Below are 27,091 nucleotides of genomic sequence, written 5' to 3'. Positions count from 1 at the left end.
TTCGCTTTTAATGCATGGGATCCTTGGTTCGATCTCAGCTCGCACCAAGTGAGCTTTGTGGTGCACAAACACCATGTGCGTGGATTTTCTCGGGGTTCTCCCACTTTCTTCATTTCATTCATTTCACATCACTACCGTCTCCTTTAACCTAACCGGCATAAGTGTGGGACGTAAAACTTAAAAGATTTCATTTCATTTTCACCTAATTTCCATTTAACATGCCAATTATTATCATCACAATTATCTAAACATACTTAAAGCAACAGTTCGCTTACCTATAATACTTCATCTATATATACAAGGTGTATGGAAAAAAACTCCCTAGAAAATTTGGGAAATGAATCTTCAAAGGAAAAGTATTCTAAACCAATTAGGGTGCACAAATGTATTATTTCAGAGCTAAAGCTCACCGAAAATTGATACGAACGATAGAATACACCGTCATAACTCACAAACTAATTGTCAGGTAAAAGAACACAACAGTTACTTTGTACCTAGATTCCATTAACGTACCAATGGGTATAAATGAATGTCAGTATGCTGTTCTTGATCTATCATGTTTTGTCAGTCGAAGACCTCATGAATCTCCTATACTTCGATGCTATCTCTGTCGCCACCCTTGGTCCATATCACTGTTATATTAATCAGCAGACTCAGTCGGATGAATCAACGCATGAGAAAAAGAGAAAACGACTTCTGTGTCTAGAGTAGTAAATCCCGACAAAGACATAATCAAGTACGTGAAATGTAGGCTCAAAATGAGCATTAGATTCTGAAACACAACCTTCCGTCCTTTATTTTATCGTTCCAACCAATTTCCGGGGAGCTGTAGCACCGAAGTTGGTCTAGAATGATTTTCACGTTTTCATGTATTGAATCATTTCCCAAAGTTCTTCGCTGATGTTTCCGAACCCTTTGCATAAAACAGTACATCAGTTAAAATCAGATCTCCAAAACTATTAGGCGCAGGACCTTGATATTGTGTATAAATAACCTCAGGTACTCTAGGCTGACGAAAAGATTACGTTTTATGGAATGTGGTCCTACAGAGAAAAACCTGGGTAATCTGAACTTACTTCAGTAAGTATTTTAACTAATATATATATATATATATATATATCTTTCAAATATTTTCCATAAACTTCGTTCTTCCGTGGTGCGAAAAAAGGGCATTATCTAGTCTGGGTATAATTTTAGTACCCCATCTGCTGCTTTTCTTAGGCAATTAAAAAATGAAGAACCAATTTTTATTTTATTAACGCTGGTATCTCACCAAGCTATTTGTCAATACGATTGTTCCGTACATTCGTAGGTTCAAGAGAAACATGAATATAAGAAGATAATAAAAATGCTAAAGATTTAAGATTCAGCAGCTAGCTTATCAAAATATCTACGTATAACTAAACACATCATTAAGAAAGACCAAGTTATTTGAAAAACATTACATTTTGAAAAAAATGTATTCGAATCGTATCTAGTGACAGATGTTCCTTCTTTTTGGAACAAAAGATCCAATATATTTCAGGCAAAAATGTTCTTGTACGCCTTATATCTGGAGAAATACATATATTGTAGCCAAACCCAAAGTATTACTTAACTCGGTATGATGTGCTTATTTTGCAAAACAATACGAAAACTTGATTTAGGGACCGTTCAAAAATTTTGTCGCTCCTGACCCAAAAAGTAATTATTGGCCAAGATTTTTTTTTTTTTGGTCATTCCTAAAAATTCTTGTTCGAAAATTTGCTGAGAAGAACAGCGGATGAGATGCTGAAATTCATGCCAAAATTAAGCATCATACGCTAGTGGAAAGGTTAATGAGTTGTTGTTTACAGCTTTTTTGACATGTTCTGCACGGCATTAAGATATAATATAATCTAAACATATATTTTCCGCATTCTATTCGTAATACAAAGCTCTATACTGAAATTCATATATTCAAAGGAAATATCCGAATCAACCAATTTTGCTCTTTACAGGTAAGAATTCGATGGAAGTTCAGCGACTGAAAAAGTGCGACCTGGATAGGGTTTGCGATACTGTACAACTTGTTTATGCGGTATTCTCCAAAATCACACAATATTTGGCTGCGACGTTCTTTAGCTAAAATTACATTTAATCCTGCCTCATAAATTGCAACCACATACATGGAGGAATTATTGCTTTCGAAACTCAAAAACGGGCAAAATCTATGATTAACCGTAACCCGAAATCGAACTTTTGGATAGGAGTTAATACTTTTTATTATTATTATCTTTCTTTTTGATGTAATCTGGTGAGTTTGCAATCCCCTATTATCTCATTATTTCAATCTAAACTTACCTTATCCTGCGTTAATTGTTTTCTAGCGTTGTCAATACTCGCAAAGCCGCCTTTATATCGCCAAAGGTGCAAAGCTTGATCTTGGTCACCAACACTGACCGTCCAGCTCGCTACAAGCTCCAAATTCAACTCCTTCCGTTCATGTACCAAACGAACTGACTCCTGACTGCAAAATTAGAGAGAAAAAACAAATGCATTAAAAATATACCAAACAAAGATTAAAAAAAAAAAAAAATCCGAGCAAAATAACGCCGCAACGCATAGCACGAACAATATTAGTAAACAGTCTCATGAAAGCTATCTATCTTGCCGAACTTAGTAGTATTATATTAATGTATCTAGTAGTTATTCCAGAAATAATAATACGGACATGCGAATTTTATCATATATTTCTCTGAATATACAACTTATGGTGCTGCAAATATAGTACCAACTAAATAATCTCGTAGGAACAGAAAACAGCAGATCTATCACCACAGAAACAAAAGTTAGCCACTGGAATAAATATGGGATAATCCAGATCAATTCAGGTAGGCAAAGAAAAAATCTTAGCATGATAGTCTCAAATGTTATTCAATTTAACAGATGTTAAAATCTGGACAAAGTAAGAAACCTATGTTTTTGTTTTGCCACAAAAAAAAAAATAAATAAATAAAATAAATAAATAAAATAAAATAAAATAAATAAATAAATAAACTGGTTCGAGATACAAGCAGCCAAAGATGGCGCCTCGGGTGTCATTGTTCACGAGCGAATTTCAGCAAAATATTGAAATGCTCCATCTCTGAAACGGTTCATGATATTTCAGGGTCTGCCCAAGTGGACCCAGCCCGAAAAAACCCGCCGGGCTTTTTCGGGCTGGACCCACCTGAAAAAAAAACACTTTAAAACCCACCTGGGTTTTTGACCTTTTTGTTAGTATATTATTGATACAACTAAGGTGATCACATTTAAAGTTATTTTTATCAGATCTTGGACTTTCCTTCGGCGAATTAGATGCTTTCATGTTAAAGTATACAACAACATTCAACGATAGAACTATATAAAGTTCTGAATGCACTGAACTGATAAAAAAAGCGTACTTTAGCTTGAGATAATTATAGAACAAATTAATGTATGGATTGTGTTTATAGCCTACTTGAAGTAAAATATGCAATTTTATATTTTAGAAAATACTTTCCGTGAATAGTGTGCTCGCCAACTCAGTGACGTCGGGGGACGTTATCCCCCACACATTTGATGAGTTTAAGGCCATAGGTGCCTGTACCAGCAGTAAATATGTAAATACATTTGTATTATTTCATACATTTGATGGTAATACAAGTATTCTTACGTAAGACTTTGTTTTCCAACAACAGTAGTGTAGTTCCGTCATTAGTTGCTACTCTTCAAATAAGCATTCTGTAGAATCAACACCAACAATAGCGTAAAAATTCTTGTCAGATTTAAGAAGCTTAATGCTCGAAGACTACAGGGTCGTATCCAGAAGTAGTAGGACAGATTTTTTTTTTTAATTATTGAACATTTTGGTACATCGACTTAATACTCTTCAAAATAGGCCCCTTGGGCTTTCACACACTTCTGGTAGCGAGCCTTCCAGGTCGCGAAGGCCTTCTGGAAGTCGTCCTCCGGGATGCCGTTCAGCGCCCTCGTCGTCGCCGCTTGGGCCGCTTCCACCGAGTCGAAACGATGCCCCTTGAGCTGCCTCTTGATACGGGAGAAGAGGAAGAAGTCCGGCGGTGCCATATCAGGGTTGTAGGGGGGTGAGGCATCGTGGAAACGCCGAATTTGGTCAGGAGATACCTTACAATCCACGCGCCGTTGCACGGCGCGTTGTCATGGTGGAGCTTCCATTTCCCCACCAGGTCTGGTCGCACGCATGTGATCCTATTTCGCAGCAGTGTGAGCACTTCCACGTAAAATCTTGCATTTACACTCTGTCCAAGAGGCACAAACTCCTTATGGACAATGACACGACGGAAAAAAAAAAAAAAAAAAAAGCAATCAACATCGATTTCGACATTCTGGCTTTCTTTTCACGGGGTGATTGTGCGGCTCATGGTATCCTCCTTGTAAGCCTGCGTAAGCATGTCATTGGTTTCGGTCGCTGATTTTCCCAGTTTGACGCAAAACTTGATGGCGTACCGCTCCTCCAAATTTCGCTCCATCGCAACTGACGACGTACCGCTCCGTCACAACAGAAGGTCAATAACACAGAAGTCCACGCTCAACTAACGCACGCAGGCGACTGTCGCCGGGCGACACCTGTTCCCCTCCATAACATCCGGCCTTGCAGCCCCCTTCCCCTACATTGCTCCGCGGGCGTGGGGAAAAAATCAGTCCTACTACAGGGTGCGGCAGCGTTCATAGTAGGATATTAAAAACACACCATCAGGCAGTAACTGTAATTTATTTATTACCTCTTATGTCAATTCATAGTTAAAGGTATGCCATTTACTAATGTGTAAGTCATTGTCCATTGCCTGGATTACTTTTTGAATATGACTCCTGTCAAATGATGCCCCCTCTGCACAACACATTCATCTAGGCGGCGTTGGAAGCTTTCCATAACAAGGCGTAAGGTATTCCCTGGGACATTGCCGACGGCAGTTCTGATGCGATCCTTCAACTCAGGAATGGTGGCACAACGTGTTCGGAACACTTCTTGCTTCAGGTAGCCCCAAAAGAAAGTTCTGAATGCACATGAAAGATTAGGTGAGCGAGGCAGCCAGGAAATGTCACCAAAACGGGAAATTACTCTACCTGGAAATGTCTATCGCAAGAAATCCATGCAAATTCTGGCTGTATGCGAGGTCGCTTCGTCTTGTTGAAACCATAATTGTTCCACATGCACATCGACCATGCCTAATTGGGGAGGAACGATGTATTTCAGCATCTTTAGGTAGCGTTCACTGGTGACAGTTACAGCCATACCGCTGTCATCCTCAAAGAAGTAAGGGCCAATAATCCCAAAGGAAGCAACTCCACACCCTACTGTGACATCACTGCAATAACGCATATTCTGTTTATTCACTGAACCACATAACTCGAAATGAGCTTCATCTGACATCAGGATGGTGTGCAACATTTGTGGATTTTGGCGAAGGAGATCACGCATGGTTAAGCAGAATGTTTCTTGTGAAACCCAATCGCGAGGCCTAATTTCCTGAACAATTGCAGCTTATATGGGTGAAAATGGAGATCTTCGTGCAATATTCTCCTGAATGAGCGATCGGACATATGCACAGTTGGCGAATGACGACGAGCAGATCTTTTTGGGCTACGCAATATTGCAGCACGAACATTTTCCACGACTTCCGGTGTCCGCACAGTTCTTTCACTTCTTCCCGGTTTGCCATTGCAAACAGTACCTGTTGTTCGAAATGCAGGTACCCACCTGACAATGGTCCGTCCATCTGGAACTTTCCCATGACGTCCCAAGTTGAAATGTTGCCGAAATAGACGCTGGGTAGCAATAACAGAGTCGTTATTCTTGAAATAACTTTCAACAGCAAAGGCACGATGCTGTGCACTCCACCGCTCCATATCACTGTCACGCTCGAAATGGCAGCTCATTAGTACACGAATGCGGCACGAGCTGGCGCGCATTCATGCAGTACATCATTGTACTACGCAAGTCAAATTACGCTATGAACGCTGCCGCACCCTGTACTTCTGGATACGACCCTGTATGTAACTCTACTATTTCGAGTGCTGAATTCAAACTTCCGTACTAGTGGAAGTGTCGATGTACAGTAAAGAAAGCTACATTTCGGGGAAAACACTTCGTGAAAGAAGTGCGTGCTCGGGAAATTCCCGCAATTGAATGCACAAAGCATTGGAAGTGAATACTTCAACAATAAAACTATTTATTTTAAGCTGAAAGATATTTAATTTCATTTAAGGCAGTTTGAAACACTAACTTTATAAAATGTGAACTGAATTATCTCTTTGTTAATTGTTTTAAATTCATTTTCAGGAAAGAACCACTCGCTAGTGCTAGGGAAATTCCCGTAATTGAACGCGCAAAGTATCGGAAGTGAACTTCAAAAACAAAACCATTTATTTTACGTTGTAAAATATGTGCCATGAATATCTTTGTTTTAAATTAATATATTTGGTATTCATATTTGGCGAACGTTACTAAGGCTCCTGGGATGACTTGATCTAAACTGGCTCGTTTGTCTACTACACACACATTACAGGGTACAACTTTCGGTCTTAAATTTTCAGGGTACATGCACGAGACACATTAAATTTCCTGTATAGATTTTGGCGGCATATCAACGTAAAATTTCAAAATGGCGGCATACCAACGTAAAATTTCAAAATGGCGGCATACCAACGTAAAATTTCAAAATGCCGGCAATTTTTTTTTTTTCAAAATAGCGGGTATCCACACATGGCGCAATTTTGGGTCTTTTGAATAGAAATTTTCAGAGTAGAAGCACGAGACACACTAAATTAACTGTATATATATTTTGGCGGCCATCCAACGTAAAATTTCAAAATGGCGGCTATTTTTCAACTAGAGGGTATCCACGCTACAGGGTGCAATTTTCGGACTTTTAAGTTTAAATTTTGAGGATAGTAGCAAGACGTTCTAAATTTGCCGTGTAAAATTTTCTCGGCGATTCAATGTAAAATTTCAAAATGGCGGCCATTTTTCAAAACAGTACTGAACAGAATATTGTTGCAAGTTGCGACAATGAGTCTTGAAATATAAATCAAATTTGAACATTTTTACCCCAAAGACATTGAAATATTTCGAAAAAAAAAACCAATTAAACCCGTAAAAAACCATATGGGCCCAGGTGGGTTGGGCTTTTTCAAAAATACCCGGGTCTTTTCAAACTCTGTGATATTTTGTTGCATTTTATTTTATTTGACAGAAAATAATACACTGATTAAAATAATATCATCCGTTTTTAAACATGTGTTCAAAGTTCTCGTACTCCAGCCTCCTGAAATTCTCTTTTCAAAAATCAATTTTTATATATGTTCAAGAAATGCTAATCCCAAAATATTTGATTGTGTGACTGTTGATCAACACCATACAGTACTACTTGCACTGCAAAGGAGAACTTAGGTGTTTGAGTTGAACAGGATTTATATATATATATATATATATATATATATATATATATATATATATATATATATATATATATATATATGTGAATTGTCATATATTAAACAAACTCTCATTACCACATTTTCACATATTGGTTTCATGAAATCAAAATCTAGTCTTACTTGACACGGCATTTTAATTCTGCATAAAGATAAGTTACACATAAAACTTTCAAACATATCAACTAACTCCATGACCTATGGAACTCGCCCGGAGATTCAATGCCACGTTCACAAAAGCTTTCCACTGACTTCTATCCTTAGTCAACTGGATTGAAGTTCTACTATGTTATTTCTATTTCTGCGAGATCCATCTTAATACTGTCCTCCCATCTGCCCCTGGTCTTCATAATGATCGTTTTCCGGTTGAATTTCCAGTGAAAACTCTGAAAGCGTTCCTACTTTCTTCAATTCTGGCTACATGACCTGGCCACCTGAGTCTTCTGGACTTGATGACCCTAGCAATGGTTCCTAAACGGCATAAATTATATAGATTCTCATTATGAAGTTTCCGCCAATCCCCATTCCCGTTCCTCTTGGGTCCGAATATTCGTTTCAGGATTTTATTTTCACATACTCTGTGTGTTCTGGATTCGGTTCTGGACATGGATCCCGTTTTCCATACACTCCCTTTGCATACCTCAGATTTCTTGTTTTGTCCACCATGTATTTTGTTGCAAAGGGAATGTGGGACAAAATTTTTACTTTTGAAAGAAACATTGGGATAATTGTTAGAACTTTCACCTTCTCATTGCAGAATTCACACGATTCACCAGGTAAGTTGATGTTTGATATAAATTCTCGGCAAGTTGCAGAAGCTTTTTTTGGTTCATTTTCTTCTGAAGATGGAATTTCTCTTTTCAAGAGTTTGGCTGGTTCTGATTTGGTGCACTCACCCACAGGTGCATCAATTTCGCTGTGCATTCTTGATGAACACAGCTTGGACTTGCCTTAACCGATCATGTTTTCTTAACTGGACTAACACCAATCTCTATAGCTGACTCATTCACGGAATGTAATAATTCTTCTGCAGATACAAAATCTTCATCATGCACACCATGGAAGACTTCTCTTTGTTGATATTCTGGCAAGCAATTTAGAACACAAAAAGGATCACTGGAAACATTTTGAGTTTGAAACATTCTTGAAATGGACAAATGAGCACTATTATTCCCAAGCTGAAGATATTTTCTAGTCTTATACGTCACTCCTTTATGGATATTTAAATAGTCAACACACTTCAGTCTTCTGTGCAGGATTCTAACAATAACTTACAGGTACTGTTGGACCACAAATTTCGTGAACTGCTCTCTTTGTTTGCCTGTTGACAACTGAACTGTGAATTCATGTATCCTCCTTTTTATATGCTAGGCCAAACACACAGAATGATCTGGAGGATTTCAGAATGTTGTAGCGATCGTTGGTTTGAGAGAGAAGCCGGTATTTTTCATTTTTAATTTAGAACTCTATTCAGTTCCTACCAAAACATTCAACCCTTGAACTAACTGTAATCTTATAAGGAAAGAAAGAAATTAATATAGTACTCCCAATCACCTCTCGTACCATGATAACATATCATGCATTTCAAATCATTATTCAAATTTGGGATAAATTTGAATACTGATTGGTAGCAACGTGTTTGGTCACATTTGGCCTGTCAGTTAATGAGATGATAAATCGTTTACTCGCCTTTTTTCTTCTTCCCTTTAAGGATGAGTGACAAACCTCTATTTCCACAAGGAAATATGTACTGCGACCTAACCTTTCGTACTCAATTGGGACTAAACTAAGATCTGATCACAATAATACATATAACGCTATTTTAGAATTTAAAATGTCATATTCCTAAAAATTGGTTAAAACTACAACTCATTTACACTTTCTCAACTGGCTACAGATATTAGTGTTCAAAGATATACTTTGAGCAATAATTACATTCATGTAAGAACAAATAAGCTCATTAAACTATAAAACACAAATAGAAATAACGGCCGTATTATATACAGGGTTTGAAAAAACCCGGGTATTTTTGAAAAAACCCAACCCACCTGGGCCAATGTGGGTTTTTTCGGGTTTAATTGGGTTTTCTTCGAAATATTTTAATGACTTTGGGGTAAAAATGTTAAAATATGATTTACATTTCAAGATCGTCATTGTCACAACTTGCAACAATTTTCTATTCACTGCTGTTTTGAAAAAATGGCCGCGATTTTGAAATTTTATATTCGATAGCCGAAAAAATCTATACAGCAAACTTAGAATGTCTTGTGCTTCTAACCTCAAAATTTTAATTTAAAAAGACCGAAAACTGACCTTTGTAGCGTGGATATCCGCTATTTTGAAAAAAAGAAAAAGAAAGAAAGGGTGCCGTTTTATAATTTTAGGTTGGTATGCCGAAGAAATCTATACAGAAAATTGTAGTGTGTCTTCAGCTTGTATCCTGAAATTTAAAAGACCAAAAGTTGAACACTGTGTGGTACAGGCACACAAACGAACAAATGTAGATCGAGTCATTCCAGGAGCCTGTGACGTTCGCCAAATATGGATACCAAATAGCTATATTAATTTAAGACATAATTCATCAAAATGTCTTATATGAAATAAATATTATTCAACGTAAAATTAATGGTTTTAATGTTGAAGTTCACTTTCGATACTTTGTGCGTTCAATTACGGGAATTTCCCGAGCATTTGTTGTAAGACGGTTCTTTTCGGAAAATTAATTTAAAACAATTAACAAAGATAGGCCTATAATTCATATTTTATTAAAGTAAATGTTTCAAAATGCCATAAATGAAATTAAATATCTTCCAGCATAAAATAAATAGTTTTATTGTTGAAGTATTCACTTCCGATGCTTTGTGGGTTCAATTGCGGGAATTTCCCGAACACTTCTTTCACGACGGGTTTTCCTTGAAAATGCAGCTTGCTTTACTGTACATCGAAACTTCCATTAATACTGAAGTTTGAATTCAGCACTTAAAATATAAGCGCTACATAGTCTTGGGAGCTCCGAGCATCAAGCTTCTTAATTTTGTCAAGAATTTTTACGCTATTGCTGGTGTTGATTCTCCAGAATGCTTATTTGAAGGGTAGTAACAAGTGACTGAACTGAACTGTTGTTGGAAAACCAAATTTTACTGAATACTTTTGTTACCGTGAAAGGTAAGAAATAATACTAATAGTTTTACTAATGTATTTACATAGTTACTGTTAGTACCGGCACCTATGATCTGAAACCTGTCAACGTATGAGGGATAACGTCCCTCGGCGGCGCCGAGTCAGGAAGAACACTATTCACGGAAAGTATTTTCTAAAATACAAAATTGCTTATTTTACTTCAAATAGGCTATAAGCATAATCCACACATTAATTTGTTCTATAATTATCTCAAGCTGAGTTTTTAAAATTCATTTAAATTCAATGCATTCAAAACTTTATAAAGGTCTTATGTTGAATGTTATTGACTACCTTAGCATGAAAGCATATAATTCGCCCCAAAAGTTCAAAATCTGATAAAAATAACTTTCAATGTGATCACCTTAGTTGTACCAATAATATACTAACAGAAAGGTCAAAAACCCAGGTGGGGTCCAAACCTGGTTATACATATATTTCAAGATGATGATGATGATGATTATTATTATTATTACGTCGTGCGCGTTATTTGTATACTGTTTATTTATTTTCTTTTTCCTAGTTTGATTCCGGTGGGGGCATTCGGTCGAAAAGGTGTAAACAACTTTTTCAGGCCAGCCATCCTGAGTAGAAAGGGGGGAGGGGGAAGAAAAATTAAAACACATCTTGCCATGATTGTTTATTGCTTGTAAAATGGACTCCCTGAATAGTCCTGCAAGGGAGAGCCGAAACTTCGAAGTGCAGAAAATTTTCGGGAATCAAAATTTAAATTAAATGAAAGACTGTTAAAATTTCTCAGTGCATTAGCATATTGTTTGTTCTTATTTGTTACTACCAAATCTCATTTCACTACATTAGTTTTTACTTCTGTAGCAAGTATATAATAACATAGTTTACTTATTACAGTAACTCGTAGTCTAGCTTGTACAGAGAAATCATAAGGTCTTGGAAAGTGCAACTTCCTGTTAGCTTGTAACGAAAGAAAGAACAATCAGAAAAGAAGAAAAATAAAATTCAAGAACACACGCAATCAGAATAAGAGAAGACCAGTAACTGAATCCATGAAAAGATTTCTATAGATATATTCCGAAATTTATTTCTATAGATTAATATTCGATCCAAATCGTAGGTATTAATCATATAACCAAGAAGATAAATAAATAAACCAAAAGAAGGTGGAAAGAATAAGACCTACCAAAATAATAATAATAATAATTTGCCTACAAAAGTAAACACTGTAACTTGTAAATCTCTCCCACTAAAAAAATAAATAAATAAAAATGAAACTGCTGGCACAACAAAAGTATTTCATTATGATTTAAAAGTTTTCTTTTTCTTTTTTTCTTTTTTAAAGTTAAGTTTCGTTCGTAACCCTAACCTCATTTGCATAATTAGACAAACTTACTAGCAAATGTACCAAACGAACTACGTAATTCGATAGTTTCTTCTTCAGTAGGTTAGAGTTACTTGTTATAATCATTCTCCTCACATCTCTAATGTATGGAATAATAGCTTGCAATTGTATCAACTCAAGTTCTATGTTATTGTTGGGAGTTAGTGCAGTACACAACCAGGTGCAAAATGGTGTAAAACCTTTGTACACTTAAAACATCTTTTGCCGTATCCCCGACATTCTTCTCTTCCTGTATTTAAAACACTATTAATCAACTTAAGCTACTCTTTGCATTACTATATCCCAAACACTTTCACATATTTTCAACAGCAACCTAGCTACGTTCTTCATTTGTTTATATTGTAAGCATCTCCACATCACAGCAGAAGCACATGTCAATACTAGGGATGGGCAAAACCGGTTTTTATAAAAACCGAAAACCGGTTTCTATAAAAACCGACATTTCGGTTTTCTCCAAAACCGGTTAGATTTTCCACCGAAACCGATTTCGGTTTTCTCCGAAACTGGTTTCGGTGAAAACTTTTCGAAAACACATAAAACTATTTCTGTGGAAATGGATTCGGATTCCAGAGAACAACGAAACACCATTCTGGTCAGAAATAGAACCAATTTTGGAAAAATCGGAATCGGTTTTGAAGAAAACCGAAACCGGATCAGGTGAAAAACCGAACCGGTTTTGGAGAAAACCGAAACCGGATCAGGTGAAAAACCGAATCGGTTTTGGAGAAAATCGGTAACCGGTTTTTTTAAAACCGAAAAACCTGTTTTTGTGCCCACCACTAGTCAATACAACATGTGTTATTGATTGTAAACAGTGTAGCAGACGAGAAAACGACACGGAAGACACCGAGGGAAGCCGAAAGAAGACGGACTTCACGAAAGGACCCGAAAACGACAAATAAAAGCCCAACCACCGAGGGACCTGGCATCAGTCGACGAACTGATCAAATAACCAACAACTGCCCTGAGATCGCATTAGACTAGGGGTACACCTATCTTTACCCGAGGTCGCATTGGACTAGGGATCCTTACTACAACCGAGCCTCGCGAAGCTGCCTTGGGCTGAGGGGGCTACCCTTCAAGATTCACCAGAACCATCAGGTGTCTTGGAGACTGCCTTGAAAGAAGGAGCACCGTGCAAAACACCTATTCCCTGTCATCTGGTCAATAACAAGAATACAATACTCTTTGTAATCAAAGACAATTTAACAATTTTTAACAAATTGTATTTAACAATTTTTATAATAAATTGGTGAAGGGGAAAAGACTAGCCCGGACCGTCATTTAGTCTCTACCTATAAAATCATTACAATATATTCGTTCTACTAACTTTTAACACCTAGTTCGATTGACTTCCAACATCTTTCTGGGTATCACTTACAAACGAACTGCACCAACTGACTCCAAAAAGTAATTAAAGGTTCAGCACTAAGCAACGTGAGAAGAATGAACTTTGAAAATGAGAACTACTTATTCTACAAAATTCTTAATATAGAATATATTAAAAACATGGCTTCCTGATATATTAGAAAAACAGCTACTGTTTTAACTGCTAGATGAATTAATTTTTAATTAATTGAGGTGATTTATATGGATATTAATGAAAGAGGGAACAACCGATTTTTTTAACACACTATATCCTCTATAGATGAGAATTCAATAACGTACACAGTGAAAAAAGTAACTGGACCGGAACTCGAAACCGAGACCTCCGGCATACAGTACCGATCCGTTGACCGCTACGAAACCCTGTCCGCCTCCCAGAACAGAATATTAATATATTTCATATAGATATTAATGAACTTTCATTATTACCTATATAAAATTAAAACCATCATAGGTGCTCAATACATAGACACAGGGATTGTCCAATCACAGCAGGGGGTCTGTGATACAATCCACGTGGTCTGAGTGGAGAGCACCGACCTCGAAAGTGAGAGTGGGTGGCTCTTCTGGGAGACGTAGTAGTTAACGCATCGGCACGGTATGCCGGAGGTTCCGGGTTCGAGTCCCCGTCCAGTCAGTCACTTTTTCACTCTTTGTATGTGGTGATTTACTTTATATTGAGTGACAGTAAAATTCTGCTGTAAAAACAAGTTAAATATTCTGCTGTTTTCAAATTCAAGTTCATAATTACGCACTTACGTAAAAAATGCTCTTTATTATCTATATTGCCAGGGTCCATTGAACTATATCCTGAAATGAAATGAAATCTCTGAGTTTTACGTCCCACGGTTATGCCGGTTAGGCTAAAGGAGACGGTGATGATGAGTAATGAATGAAATGGTGGAATGAAGAACGTGGGAGGAAACGGGAGAACCCCGAGAAAACCCACGCACACGGTGTTTGTCCACCACAAAGTTCACTTGGCGGGGGCTGGGATCGAACCCGGGACCCCAAGCACCAGAGGTGAACGCTCTACCACTCAGCCACCGAACTATATCCTGGTAATGTGTAAATTTCTAATGTGATATACGAATGAAAATAAAAGTCGAAGTATGGTATAACTTCTGTAATCTGATTATTATTCTATTTCTAATCCTAATGTAAATTTTTTGTGTACAAAGTTTCTTTGTAAAAAGCCATGGTTTGGCAATTTGTGAATGGGAAATTTTAAAATACAGTACAGTCCCGAAAACTCGGCCTAATGTGGACTGAAGGGTGGCCGAATTTGTGCGAAAAGAATAAGTACGAGTGTTTCCTCAGATAATACAGTACTGTACTTGTATGTATTGGTTCCTTGAGAATACAACAGAGAATAAACTCTCCAATCACCCTTAAATAAAGGAAAAGTACGTACTTTATGAAGGCATTGAGCCTTTACATGAAAATGAAAATTAATGAATACATACCGTACAGTAATTTACCTGATAAGACACACGCACGCAAGCGATGACCTTGAACGGGTCTGCGCGCGATTTCTTTTTTCGCTCTGCCAGAGTGTAGCAGAGTTATCCGGACCGCCAAATTATCGAGTACCGAGTCTTGGTAAGTCCACTGTATTACAACCCCAATTTGTCAAAGATGGTTCGTATTTCTTTGATTTAAATTCATCTATGGATTAGGATACAAGGGAGCTAAAAAAAGTTGAACATTTATTTATTTATTTTAAGTGTGGTTTCCCACATTGGCAAAACACTATACACACCAGAACCAACTTTCGGACCTGCAAAATAGGTTTTGTGATCCATCAGATCCTTGAATTCTCGGAAACTCAGAATGCAGTTTGTTTGTATGTCATTATGTTCACATGCTCTAATTATTATGGCAAAGATACTTAGCATTTACGAAATGTTAAACAATGTTAAAAGAAATTAATTGTTGCTATACTTACTAGTTTTTCAGGTATTTATCCATTGCTCCAGGCTGAACGTTGTGAGTTTGAAGTTCATAAATTATCTCTTTATCTGACAGCATTCGAGAGTGTGACTCCTTTGTCGGTTCAATTCGACGAACCAGGAGCTTGCTGATCCAGCTCTCATTGCTATCGTAAGCAGCAGGACTAGTGGAGAAGGCTCTAGAAGGAGAGAAAACCAGATAAATGTTACTCACTTTAGTGCGATTTCTGTTAAGTTCAGGAATGCGTCCTCTTTCTTACATTTCTTCCATCCATAATGTATGAACTCATTGAAAGATGACAATAAACTGTTTCATGTCCTAAATTAGATTACTTTCTATTTTAATTCGTACAAAACTTATAATAACGAATTAAAAAATATATATGCACAGGATGTTTCAAAATTAACATCGGGGTATTAAGGCTTTCTAGTATTTATTACATTTCACGAACAATTATAGATAATACATCAAATGAAAGAGCAGCTAAAATACTTTTTGCTACAAGTGTTCACTATGAGCACAATTCGTCTCATGATACACATTGAATTGATAGGCGAGAAAGGACATAAACTTTCCGCCAGGACATAGCACATAATACATTTGGGGAGTGTTCTTGCAATTGTGCCATCGTGGGGATCTGCTGACCTCCAGATAAGAACATTATGAGTGTTCGTATCGCTCTTTAAGTGAAATGTCGATTCATCACTGAAGACATCATAATCCAGAAAATCTTCATTTTCATGCAGCAAAATTTCATTTGCAAAGTTGGCACATAAACCATAGTCTGTAGGTTTTAGACCTTGTAGCAACTGCAAACGATAAGGACATAGTTGTAAGCGCCTCCTTAAAATTCTCCACACAGACGGTTGCACTGCAACTACAGATTCAATCTTTGCAAAATGAAAAACACAAAAAGCATTCTGCTCACTAGTCGCCATCTTTGATCTTTTGCTACTAGCACTTTCTATCGGCAGACAGAGGAAACAGTGCATGCGCATGCGTGCATACAAAACTGTTTGAGTTGCTGTTTCATTTGATGAGTTGTTTATAATTGTAAGTTAATTGTAGTGTTGGGTAAGTTGCTTGTAGAAATGTAAGGCGTTACAAGTTAGTTTACTTTTCCTTAAAATGCAACGCGTTACTTGCTCCAGAAAAGTAACTGTTACCCTACTTCGAGAGTAACTCAAGTAACGTGTTACTTTTAGGTCCGAAACTTTGAATTATTAAAAAAAAAAAAAAAAAAAAAATCCCTACTACAACTACCACCCCCACCATTATCACTGTTACTATTATTATTACGCACATTCTGATTTTCTCCAATCATCGTAATTGTTTAGAACTGTAGGTTGATAATAGCTGCGCTGCTATGTTCTTTCATGCGGACAGTTATCTTATTGGAAATTTGATATGTCTCACTAACTTTATAAACGCAATAGCTATTGCACGTTTTGGATCGCTTTATGACACGCAAGAACAAATTCTGAGTTGACTGCAATATGAACACCTTATAATGTAACACTGAGTAAAATGCCATATTGCGTTAGGACAAAAACGGCTGTTTATTGTTATTCTGCAGAACTAATTATAGAATAATAATAAGAATAACAATAACAATAATGTTACGTAAAATTAAAAATACAGAATAAAGAGAAGCATTCTACTATAATAAAATGAGAGCACAAGAACTGGAGGCGAAACATAACTTACCAGTAACTCTAAAATCAATACATGCTTTTTAAAGCGAGTTATTTTTAACTCTATAATCACCAAAACTCTAGGATACGCAAACTGATCTGAAAGAACTCCAATATCACATACTGTCAACAAACTATTTTCTAGTAATAAAGTAGGTCCTGGTCATCAGACACAGTTTATTCATATTAATTCCTTAGGCCGAAGCATTTTATGCACACTACTTTTAAGTTCTGTTCAGTATCATCCTCAGCTTCTAAGAGAAAGTATTTTTACCGGTAAATTATTTTCGTTCTCCATCTCTTTTATAAAAACACCACCAACCAAAGTAAACTAGACTTCCATTGCACTCGTTACTGAATATATTGATTTGGAGCTGTCAAAATCTATGACAAAATCTTCCAAGTGTTTGCAGTTAGTTACACGTGATTTTCCTGAGACTGTACTCATTTTGCAGAAACAGCAAGTGGCACTAAAATTTGGGCGTCTCTGTTTCTCTGTGTGTCGGGGACTGATTGTCGGTAAATGACATAGTTCATGCTCTGTTCTGAGAAATTCAGTCACAGGAAAAGAACATTTGTTTGCGAAAAAAGATATACCACTTACATACATTAATAATAATAATAATAATAATAATTTTATTGTCCTTGAACCAATTATGGCAATAGACAACGTCAAAATATACATCAAAATTACAATGTTAACTTTCACATTTAATTTGCGTAAAGTATTCATCTAATGAATAAAACGGTCTTTCTATTAGCCAATTGTATAATTTATGCTTAAACACATTCATGGGACTTGAAGATAATTCACTTGGCAACCCATTATACAATTTTATGCCTATTACATCATAGTTGTTCTTCGACTTATTGAGTCTCCTATATGGTACATCTATGAGTTTATTGTACCTTGTATTGTACGAATGCAAGTTGTATCTGCAATGTAATTCAGGTAGTCTGTTTTTCACGAACAAAATAGCTATATATATATACAAATTTATCACAGTTAATATTCTCAAATTTCTAAATAAAGGTTTACAATGCGCTGTTTGATGTGAATTTGTCATAATTCTAATTACTTTTTTCTGTATTAATAGGATATCATTGATACGTGAAGCATTTCCCCAAAATAGTATACTGTATGAGACAATACTTTGAAAGAATGCAAAATATGCAGGTCTTACGTAAGCATTGTAGCTACTCATCCGAAATGTAACGAAAAAAAAAAAAAAAAACGGAAACTAGGTACGTTACTTAAAAGATTTTTACCGTTACAGTTACTTTGGAAAAAATGTAACACGCTAGTAGGAAGCGTTACTTAAAAAGTAACGCGTTACTTCCAAAGATTGGTTATTTGTAATAAATACTACAACGCCTTACGACCCCGATATTCATTTTGAAACACTTTATTTTACGGAATTCATTAAATACTGGGTATTAATAATTTCGATAGCATCGCGCCGTTTCCGTAAGAGCATATAAAAGAATTTATTGGAGAAAAAATTTAGCAAATGCTTAATGCATATAAGAATTTTACAAATAGAAACACACACACAAAGCCAGTTCTCAATGTGGAAAATAAATAAAAGAATTGGTTTTTAGTCTTTTTGTGTTTTGCGTTATTATACAACACCCAGGTTATGAAAGAATGTACCTACTACTAACGTGAACTCTGAGCCACAACCGAGACTTCAATTCGGTGCAATTACTGGAAGAACAGACCATGATGTAAGGTCAATCCTCACAGCATACGCCGTTCTTCACATTATCCCGCCTTCAACAGAGCTAGATTAGAAGACCACACCACAAGAGGTAAAGAAAGAAAGAAAGAAAAAAAACTATTAAGAAAGAAATAAGATTGGAGATGTCATTGGCATTTTCCTGAAATAAACAAACAATTACATTTAATACTGAGGTGTACCTAAAGAGTACTACTAATTCCTAAATAAATGAAGTAAAGAAATTTGTTGGAAATAATATACGTTTTCCAATGAGATGAGAAGGTACCAGGCGATGATCAATGAACGAATAAGGCATCAGGTGACAATCATTGATAAAGAATCAGGCATTAGGGGATAATCAATTAAAGTATGTAAATGTTGAACGAATACCGATATGTGTCAACAAAAGAATGTAAAAGGCATTCGGATACTACATCCACGAAGAAATGTAAGTTTAAACTCTGTCCACGTACACTTTATCTGTAAATGGAGCCATAACATGACGATCGGAATGTTCCCCCTTATACACCAACTATTTCACGCTACAATGGCGATCATCTTTGAAAATTCGATTTTGGCCTCCTTAAAAAAACCTTCTTTATAGGATCAAACGTTGAGTTCCAGTAACCTTCTCTCTATGAAAACAGTAAATTTTACTGCTAAGAGCATGATCCATAACCATGGATTGCATTTAATATCTCCCCCAAATCCATACATAAGGTGTTTTACTTTTGCACTCTCCAGTTTACGTACATACTTGCCGTCGCTGACGTAATGTAACTGCTCGGACCACCCTGCTGTGCTCCTGCTATGACACGGTTAGATAGCATTCGTGCTTTTAAGCGGCCACCTAGTACAAGTTGGTTAGTCTTTTGCACAATAGTTCTTATGCGTGTACGTACACTGAAGTCCTCCTAAAATGAACCTGCAGACAGGAATTAAAGTCTACGCCTCCAGAGCCGATACTTGAGCCAAAGTCACTATCAAATAATACCCCATACCATTTTCCTTTTAGTTCCTCCTTGGGGTCACAGAGTAACTTCCTATAATGTTTATGACTTTCAAGCTTTTACTAGCCTCAAGAATAATTAAATAATAATAATAATTATTATTACTATTATTATTATTATTATTATTATTATTTTGAGATAGTAGTTTTCGAGTCATACCTTCTTTATGTTGAGTTAAGTGCCAGAAAGTAGGTCCAGAAACACGTAAAAATTCATAGGAAAGAAATGGTGGATAGGTTAGTTTTGTGAAATTCATACAAACAAACCAACTTTAATGTGTTATTTTGACACGTCAAAAGCCGCGTCTTGTTGGTACTATTTTACGTGTAAGCATGTTGACATCAGACAAAGTGTAGTAAGGCAGTTAGTTGAAAGATAGCAGTTTCATGTGACTGATGTGTCACTTCGATTTTCAGTTTTATAATAATGGTTAGGAATAGAACTTTAATTAACTTTACTATGCGCGCTGCAGCTTGTATACTCGCTCAGAAACGAGAAATTACACTCTATTACTGTTATGAAAATGGATGAAAATTTCTCTTACCTTAAGCTATCCCGTTCCTACCCCTACCCTACTTATTATTATCTCACTCTACCCTATTCTACTCTACTATACCCGTAGGTTCCGTATCATATAGCCTCGCTGCTGGAACGGACGTTAAACTCAATCCTCTACTTATTGACGCACAGCTGGAGCGTGTATTGTAAAGTTTACCCATTATTTACGTTTTGTGAAGAGGCACTAACTGTTCAAAATGAGCAGATAGTGTGATATATATGTAGGACGACCATAAAGTGAGGAGATGAAAGGTAATTTATCAGAGTACTATAAGTAATCTACCATAACGCAAAGGTAAGTAATCGTAGTGAATGTGTTAAGAAATCAACTAATTTAACGTAACTTAGTTGTTTTGAGCGACATCCTCGTTTACGCACATACCCAACGTCGCTAATGCGCCTCCCTATGGACGTACCCCTTAACATTCTGGCTTCCCCCTTGCGTTCCTACGATGTTTGAGTTAAATAGCATTTGTGCTTTTTAGTGGCCACCTAGTACATATTCGGTCTTGTTATTTAAACTGTAGTTTGAATAGCGTATTTCCTGACGCAGTACTTACACGTAAGGATGCACTCGAGCAGCCGGTTCTACCAAATAGAAATTTTTATAGTTAAAATACGATGTGAAACACCTTTCGTGAATATAAGCAATTACTATGATTGCACAGCACACTGAAATAAATTTTAAGTGATAGTAAAAGTACTGTATGTATAAGCGTGCTCTTCCCCTATCCTTTTGTATATGCGTGTACCCCCGTAGCTGACGCGCCTGTTCCTTATGAACGCAGCCCCTGGCTACCGCCCGGACCCCTGCTGCACTCCTGTCAGACTCGGTTTAAACAGTATTCGTACATTTTAGTGGCCGCCTAGCACAAATTGGTTAGTGTTTTATGCACTGTAGTTTTCATGCCACACGTCCACATTGTATTTATAGTGAGCCCTTCTGAAGTCAATCCGCAGCTAGTAACGGAGCTGCTCATTTAGCGCATGCACACCGAGGAATTCTTAAGAATAACTTTCTAAGGCAGTAACATTGAATTTCCTGATAAATGACATTTTCACGTTTATAAGCCCGAAAATAATGGGCCTACTATCCGGCACAAAAGCCGTTATGTTTTAAGGTAGGATGATATATGGACATTAATTCATCTTAACCATTTTATTTACGCGGCATTTGCAATGCATGGCACTATCAGTGCAGAGAAAATAACAAGTGCTATCAGCCTTGCACTTATTATAATTTCATAATGATTCCGTACTTGTGTACACTTACTAAGTAGAAAATGTATTCAACCAATACCTTGTAACATATTGTTACATCAGCAGTAGTCAAAAGTGTTCCATAAACTAAATGTACTTCTAATACTTAATGCGAAATTAGATCAAGAAGGTGCATTCCACTACCGGTACAGTATTTAAATTTTTCGTATTTTGATTAACTACGATTTACAATTACGTAAATGCATAATTGTGCTCTGTCGAGTACACTCGTATATATAACTATGTTCATCATTTCGATTTTAAAACCGAGTTACTGAACCCGGCTGTCCTTGCCGTTTTTGTTCGATCCCAATTGGGCCTATTCACTGTACCTGACTTCCAAATTTAACATTCATCTCGTTTCTATTTCAATACGCGAAAAATAAACTCCTAAAATCACATATGTGGATGAATGAGCAAATGAACTACTACATTACCTTGACCCTAGTGATGTTACACAGGGTAATTTAGAGGAACAGATATTCCTCAACTTAGCTAAAGCAGCCGCCATGATAAAATGTGTGACATCACACAAGGATCCGACTACACCGAAGATCGGTTGCTATGGCAACAGGCCAAGTTTACAAAAGTCTGCTGTACGATCACCTGAGTGAATTTTGTTTCAAATTTACTAGGTTTTAGAATTCAACATTATAAACAAACTTAAAGGTAAGTTTTTGGAATAAGAGAATTATGAATTGTAAGCACTTTTTTTTAATTGCAAATGTTTTGTTATTTTAAAGTTGTATGTAAAACTTGAACCTGTTTAATATCTAATCCAGCTTTCTACTTACATTGCCACTTCAATAACAGCAGCAGATTTTTTTGAGAGTTATATTTTTTCTGATTTCACTGTTGTTATGAATAGCGTTATTAATTGTAGAGTGAAGATTTGTTTTCAAGATGCACACAAATAACCTTATTTGATCAGTCTGTAGTGCATCGATATTGTTAAATTTTAAAAGAAGTATTTCGATCAACAACGTTATGATATAGATAACAAGTAGTAATATCTCCTAAACACTGCCCCCCTTATGCAAAGTCGTTTCGACGTACGATTAGCATCATATTAAAACACTGACTACTGCAGGAGACTTATGTTAGTCGAACTCTTTAGTATGGCACTAATAGCGCTTCAAAACGACTCTGCATAAGGCTCCGTTTCTCAACAAGAGTAGATATTCTCCAAAATTATTTTTCAAGAAGTTCAATATCGCACGTCTGTTGCGAGTTCTAGAGATATGTCGATCACTTGTAATAGCTCTAGGCTTAGATTGTACACAGTGAGGCATTTTCCGAAACCGTAAGCGTCAACTCAACGCAACAATGCTTTTCAGTTTGCAACATTAGGAACAGCAATAATAATTTGTTTTTGCAACTTTTATTTGATACTGCGGTCTGCAAATTTTTCGAAGACTGACACGAAAATTGCTCCAACGTCATCGTAGGGGCATATTGGCATAATCAGTAACGAACACAGACTATTGTCAACCCACGTAGCACATATTTTGACCCAACAATTTTCCAATGAATTCACCTTTCTCCAGAATTGGGCCAACGATATGTGCTATTTGGGAAGTGGTGGCTCAAGCTAAGGTTGCCAAGTGACGACAGCTGACCGGTATTATTTTAATGCTTTACTGTATATTTCAATGTTTAAAATGCAATGGGTGATTGCCATTATTATTTAAACTTATTTTAATTTTTAAAAAAATAGCGTACAGAATTAAAAAAAATAAATATGACTTTCTTTTATATAATTATACAATATGAACGAAGTAAATGGAGTTTGAAAAGTCCTTTAAGCTCCTCCCACTAAAACTAGTCCAGCACCATGCTTCTAAACCAGCCCAGAAATTACGTAAATAGTATTCAAGAGTCTGTAGGTCTTTATAGGAAGTCTAAGGGATTATTTGGATATAGAGCAAATAGAAGGAATTTGATTTGTTCTTTTTTTGAGGACATATTTTAAAACTGGATGTAGAATAATTTGCTTTCTAACACCTACGATAAGGCAAGGTCATTCTTGTTGCTAAAAAAATAAATAAATAAATATTATACTTATGACTGAATTATGTGATTTTGATAGAGTGCACTGTTTTCCTAATTTTATGATTTCAGGGCAGGGGCGCACCCACATGGGAAATTAACAGGGTCCGGACTCCTCCATAAACTCGACATAGATTTGTACACTTTCTTAAGGTTATTTTTAACGTCCAAATAGTTTGTGTCTAAAGCGGTAGATGGCGCCACCGTTACCAATGTTAACATATACAACTGATAAAATTAAAACAATCAAAAATAAAATGAATAATTCAAAAATTAAGCATAGACGGATACAATCTGGTTAATGGACGTTGCAAAATCTAGGGAAGGAACGTGCCGATTTCACATATTGTTGTTAGTTTCATTGTTAGAGGCCACCATTGTTAAGTAAACAATCAACTCTATCTGCCGTACAACAAAACTATGCTTGTTTGACAGAAAATGATTGATATAACGTAAAGATTTGATCTTATACGGTACTTATCTCTATTCTTTCGTTTCTCATTAAAAAAAAAAAAAATCAAATTCTATAATGTTTTCTGAGAATATAGCTGGCAATACTTAACAATCACTATCGTCGTGAAGGAAACACTGGTTTAATACGATATAGACGTGGTGTCGTGTAGCATTGTACCCATATTGCGTCGTGTAGCATTGTGTAAGTTTTTGAGCTACCGTGCCGTTTTTAAATCCTACTGTGAGCCAGGCCCGTAACCACGGGGGGCAAGGGGGCCGGCCCCCACTAAACGTTGGCTCGTTGGCTGGCCTCCGTAAAATTTCACGGTAGGCTTGCAAATGAACTATAATATGGTGATGAAGCATAATATGATTGGGTCGGGCCCCCCATAAACTTTTGGGCTGGCTACAGGCCTGCTGGGAGCTACTAACCAAAAGAACTACCATTAAAAAAAAAAATCTTACATTTGTTTATGGAGGAAGCAATGAAGGCATGAAGATTAACTAACTGGAGCGTTAACGCGATTTACCGAAAAAATATCCCCCCGAGCTACTTTAGGTCGCGACGAATGGTTTTGCGATCATTGCTTTAGGCTAAAGATGACTGGTGATTAAAGTAAATACTGATGAAATTAAGTTTTTGCATTCTCCTCTCGGGAATCGAAACCGGGACACGTGCTAGTTTCTAGATCAAGGGGGCAGGAGCGTCATTTACGGAGGGCAGGAGGGTGCAATTGCCTCCCACCCAAGAGTTTGAGGAATACATATACTTTAATCGATTGTCTACTAATATACTAGTACAAAACGTGATAGTATTATGTCGGTGGTGCTCTTGCCCCCCCTCAGCGAAGTCTGAAAGGACGCCCCTGGGGGGGGCGGACTTAAATCTCCGCCATTCAGTCCAGTTCATTTCCTCTCGTTATGAGAGGTTCTTGGTGTGGGTGAGGAACCCAATACATTTGCTTAATATTCTTCGCATTTTCTTCTTGTATTTATGCTCCGCAGTATTACGATGAATCAGTTTTCAGAAATCCCTAATCATGTAGATTTCCGTTGTCTGCAGTATCGTACCCAGCAAGTTTTTTCTTAGCGGGTCCAAGAGTTTTTAAGGGGGGGCGAACCTTTAAAGATTAAAAAGCGAACCAAAAGTTCTGTTTCAGAATGTGAAAGCATTAGTAACTCAGCATGCATAGACTACGTTATTATTATTATTATTATTATTATTATTATTATTATTATTATTATTATTATTATTTGCAGTTGAAACATGGGTTTTGTGGGCAAAATTAAAATCACACGTTGAAGATGTGCAAATAAACAATTCATAGCGAAAGAAAAAATTATTTTAGGAAGTCTGTTTCTTTGATTCCGCCATTACTATGTATGTAAATAAAAAAAAAGTACGAATCACCGCACTGTACTTGCTCACTCTAATTTCTTATGCTGCCGTTATGACTGAAACATTTATTTATCAAAAACGAACAAAATTATGTTTTCGGAAAACTTCGTTCGATGAAAACAACCTCAAAATTATACTATACAGTAGTTTGTGGACTTTTTAGTGAAAAAATAACTATCACGTAATATTATTATTTATGAAGCACTTGTTTAAGAAATATTAACAAAATCGCATGGGTCATATTTGAGCAAATAGTAAATAATAATAATAATAATAATAATAATAATAATAATAATAATAATAATAATAATAATAATAATAATAATAAAAGGAAAATACTCTTGTAATTATTTTCGTTACAAGTGATTTGCACTACATATACTGTTATTAACAAAATATGGACAAAATCATCTGAATTTTTTCAGGACAAATGAGTTATGCCATATTGTTACCTTACTAATGAAATACAAGCAAAATCGTCTTAGTCGTTTCTGAGAAAACGTCCAGGAAAAACTCACCCCAAAAGTAACAATCTCTCGTGGAGTGTTTCGACATAAATGAGATATTAATTACAAAGTTATTATTTGCTGAACAAAACAATATATTTAGTTTTAAAAACTAACTACTTCTGACAGTTTCGCCAACTAACTTTTTGGCTTCATCAGACGCTGATATAGAGGAGTAATGTATAATACAATCTTGTATACAAGCAACCGCTGAGACATCTTGCTTCCTCAGCGGTTGTTTGTATACAAGGTTATATGTATCGATACATTACTTCAGTGTCTGATGAATCCAAAAAGTTAGTTGGCGAAACTGTCAGAAGTATTTAGTTTTTTAAAGTAAATACAGTACGTCGATATTCCGAACGTCAAAAATCCGAACGCGGTTGCTAGAAGCTTTTAACATTTTGTCTTGGCCCTAGCGATAAATAAACAATAGGATTGTCCGTTGGCTTTGTGTAAAGTTAGTGTATGTACTGTATATCCAGTGTATCGATATAAGAGCATACCGTATAGTATATTTAAGCGTAAATGGCATTTTCTTGGTCATTTCCGAAAATTCGAATAATTTGAAAATCCGAACTACCTGTAGTCCCAATAAGTTCGGATTTTCGACTTCCTACTGAATATTGTTTTGCTCAGCAAATAATAAGTTTGTATTTAATTATATACAAAGCAAAGCTTCTACTTATGGAAAATATTACAAATCAGGTTATTAATGAAACATTTATTTACGAAATATGAATAAAATCGTCTGTGTCGTTCTTCAGAAAATATTTCGGAAAACTCACGCCTAAGATTAAACTACTCTTTCTGAATTTTTGCTGGAGAAATGACTTATGCCATATTATAGGCAAGGGCACCGATTCCTCTGTAACTTTGGGGGCCCATTCATGTATATACAGGGTGAGTCAAAATAAGTGTTACAAGCCAATATCTCGCGAACTATGCATCATATAAGAAAAATAGTAAGAGACAATGTACAATACAGAGGGGCCTAAGAAATGAGTCAAACATTAGGTTTCCCCCGCATCCCCTCTTGGGGTTGGGGGTGAACGTGAAATTTTTAAATGGGAACATAGGTCGAGTAATACCTCG

At 36.3% G+C, this 27,091-nt stretch overlaps 2 protein-coding genes across 2 annotated transcripts in view; one reads left to right on the top strand and one right to left on the bottom strand.

Annotated features, from left to right (window-relative positions):
- Nucleotides 1-22,179, bottom strand: part of Nipsnap (protein nipsnap) — a 30,124-nt gene extending 7,945 nt beyond the window's left edge. The window contains exons 1-3 of the mRNA XM_081768277.1: nt 22,027-22,179; nt 15,342-15,524; nt 2,323-2,488 (exon numbers count right to left, since the gene is read on the bottom strand). Coding sequence (XP_081624403.1) covers nt 2,323-2,488; nt 15,342-15,524; nt 22,027-22,100 — 423 coding nt within the window. The 5' untranslated portion in view covers nt 22,101-22,179. The remainder of the gene's footprint in view (nt 1-2,322; nt 2,489-15,341; nt 15,525-22,026) is intronic.
- LOC145692796 (coiled-coil domain-containing protein 42 homolog) overlaps nt 22,122-27,091 on the top strand; it is a 59,159-nt gene continuing 54,189 nt past the window's right edge. The window contains exon 1 of the mRNA XM_081768276.1: nt 22,122-22,258. The gene's annotated coding sequence lies outside the window, so the exon portion shown is untranslated. The remainder of the gene's footprint in view (nt 22,259-27,091) is intronic.

This window comes from Thermobia domestica, chromosome 8, assembly GCF_964235325.1.
Source record: "Thermobia domestica chromosome 8, izTheDome1.hap1.1, whole genome shotgun sequence".
NCBI classification, from domain to species: Eukaryota; Metazoa; Arthropoda; class Insecta; order Zygentoma; family Lepismatidae; genus Thermobia; species Thermobia domestica.
Note: the sequence above shows the minus strand (reverse complement) of the source record. Positions and strands in the feature narration are given on the sequence as shown.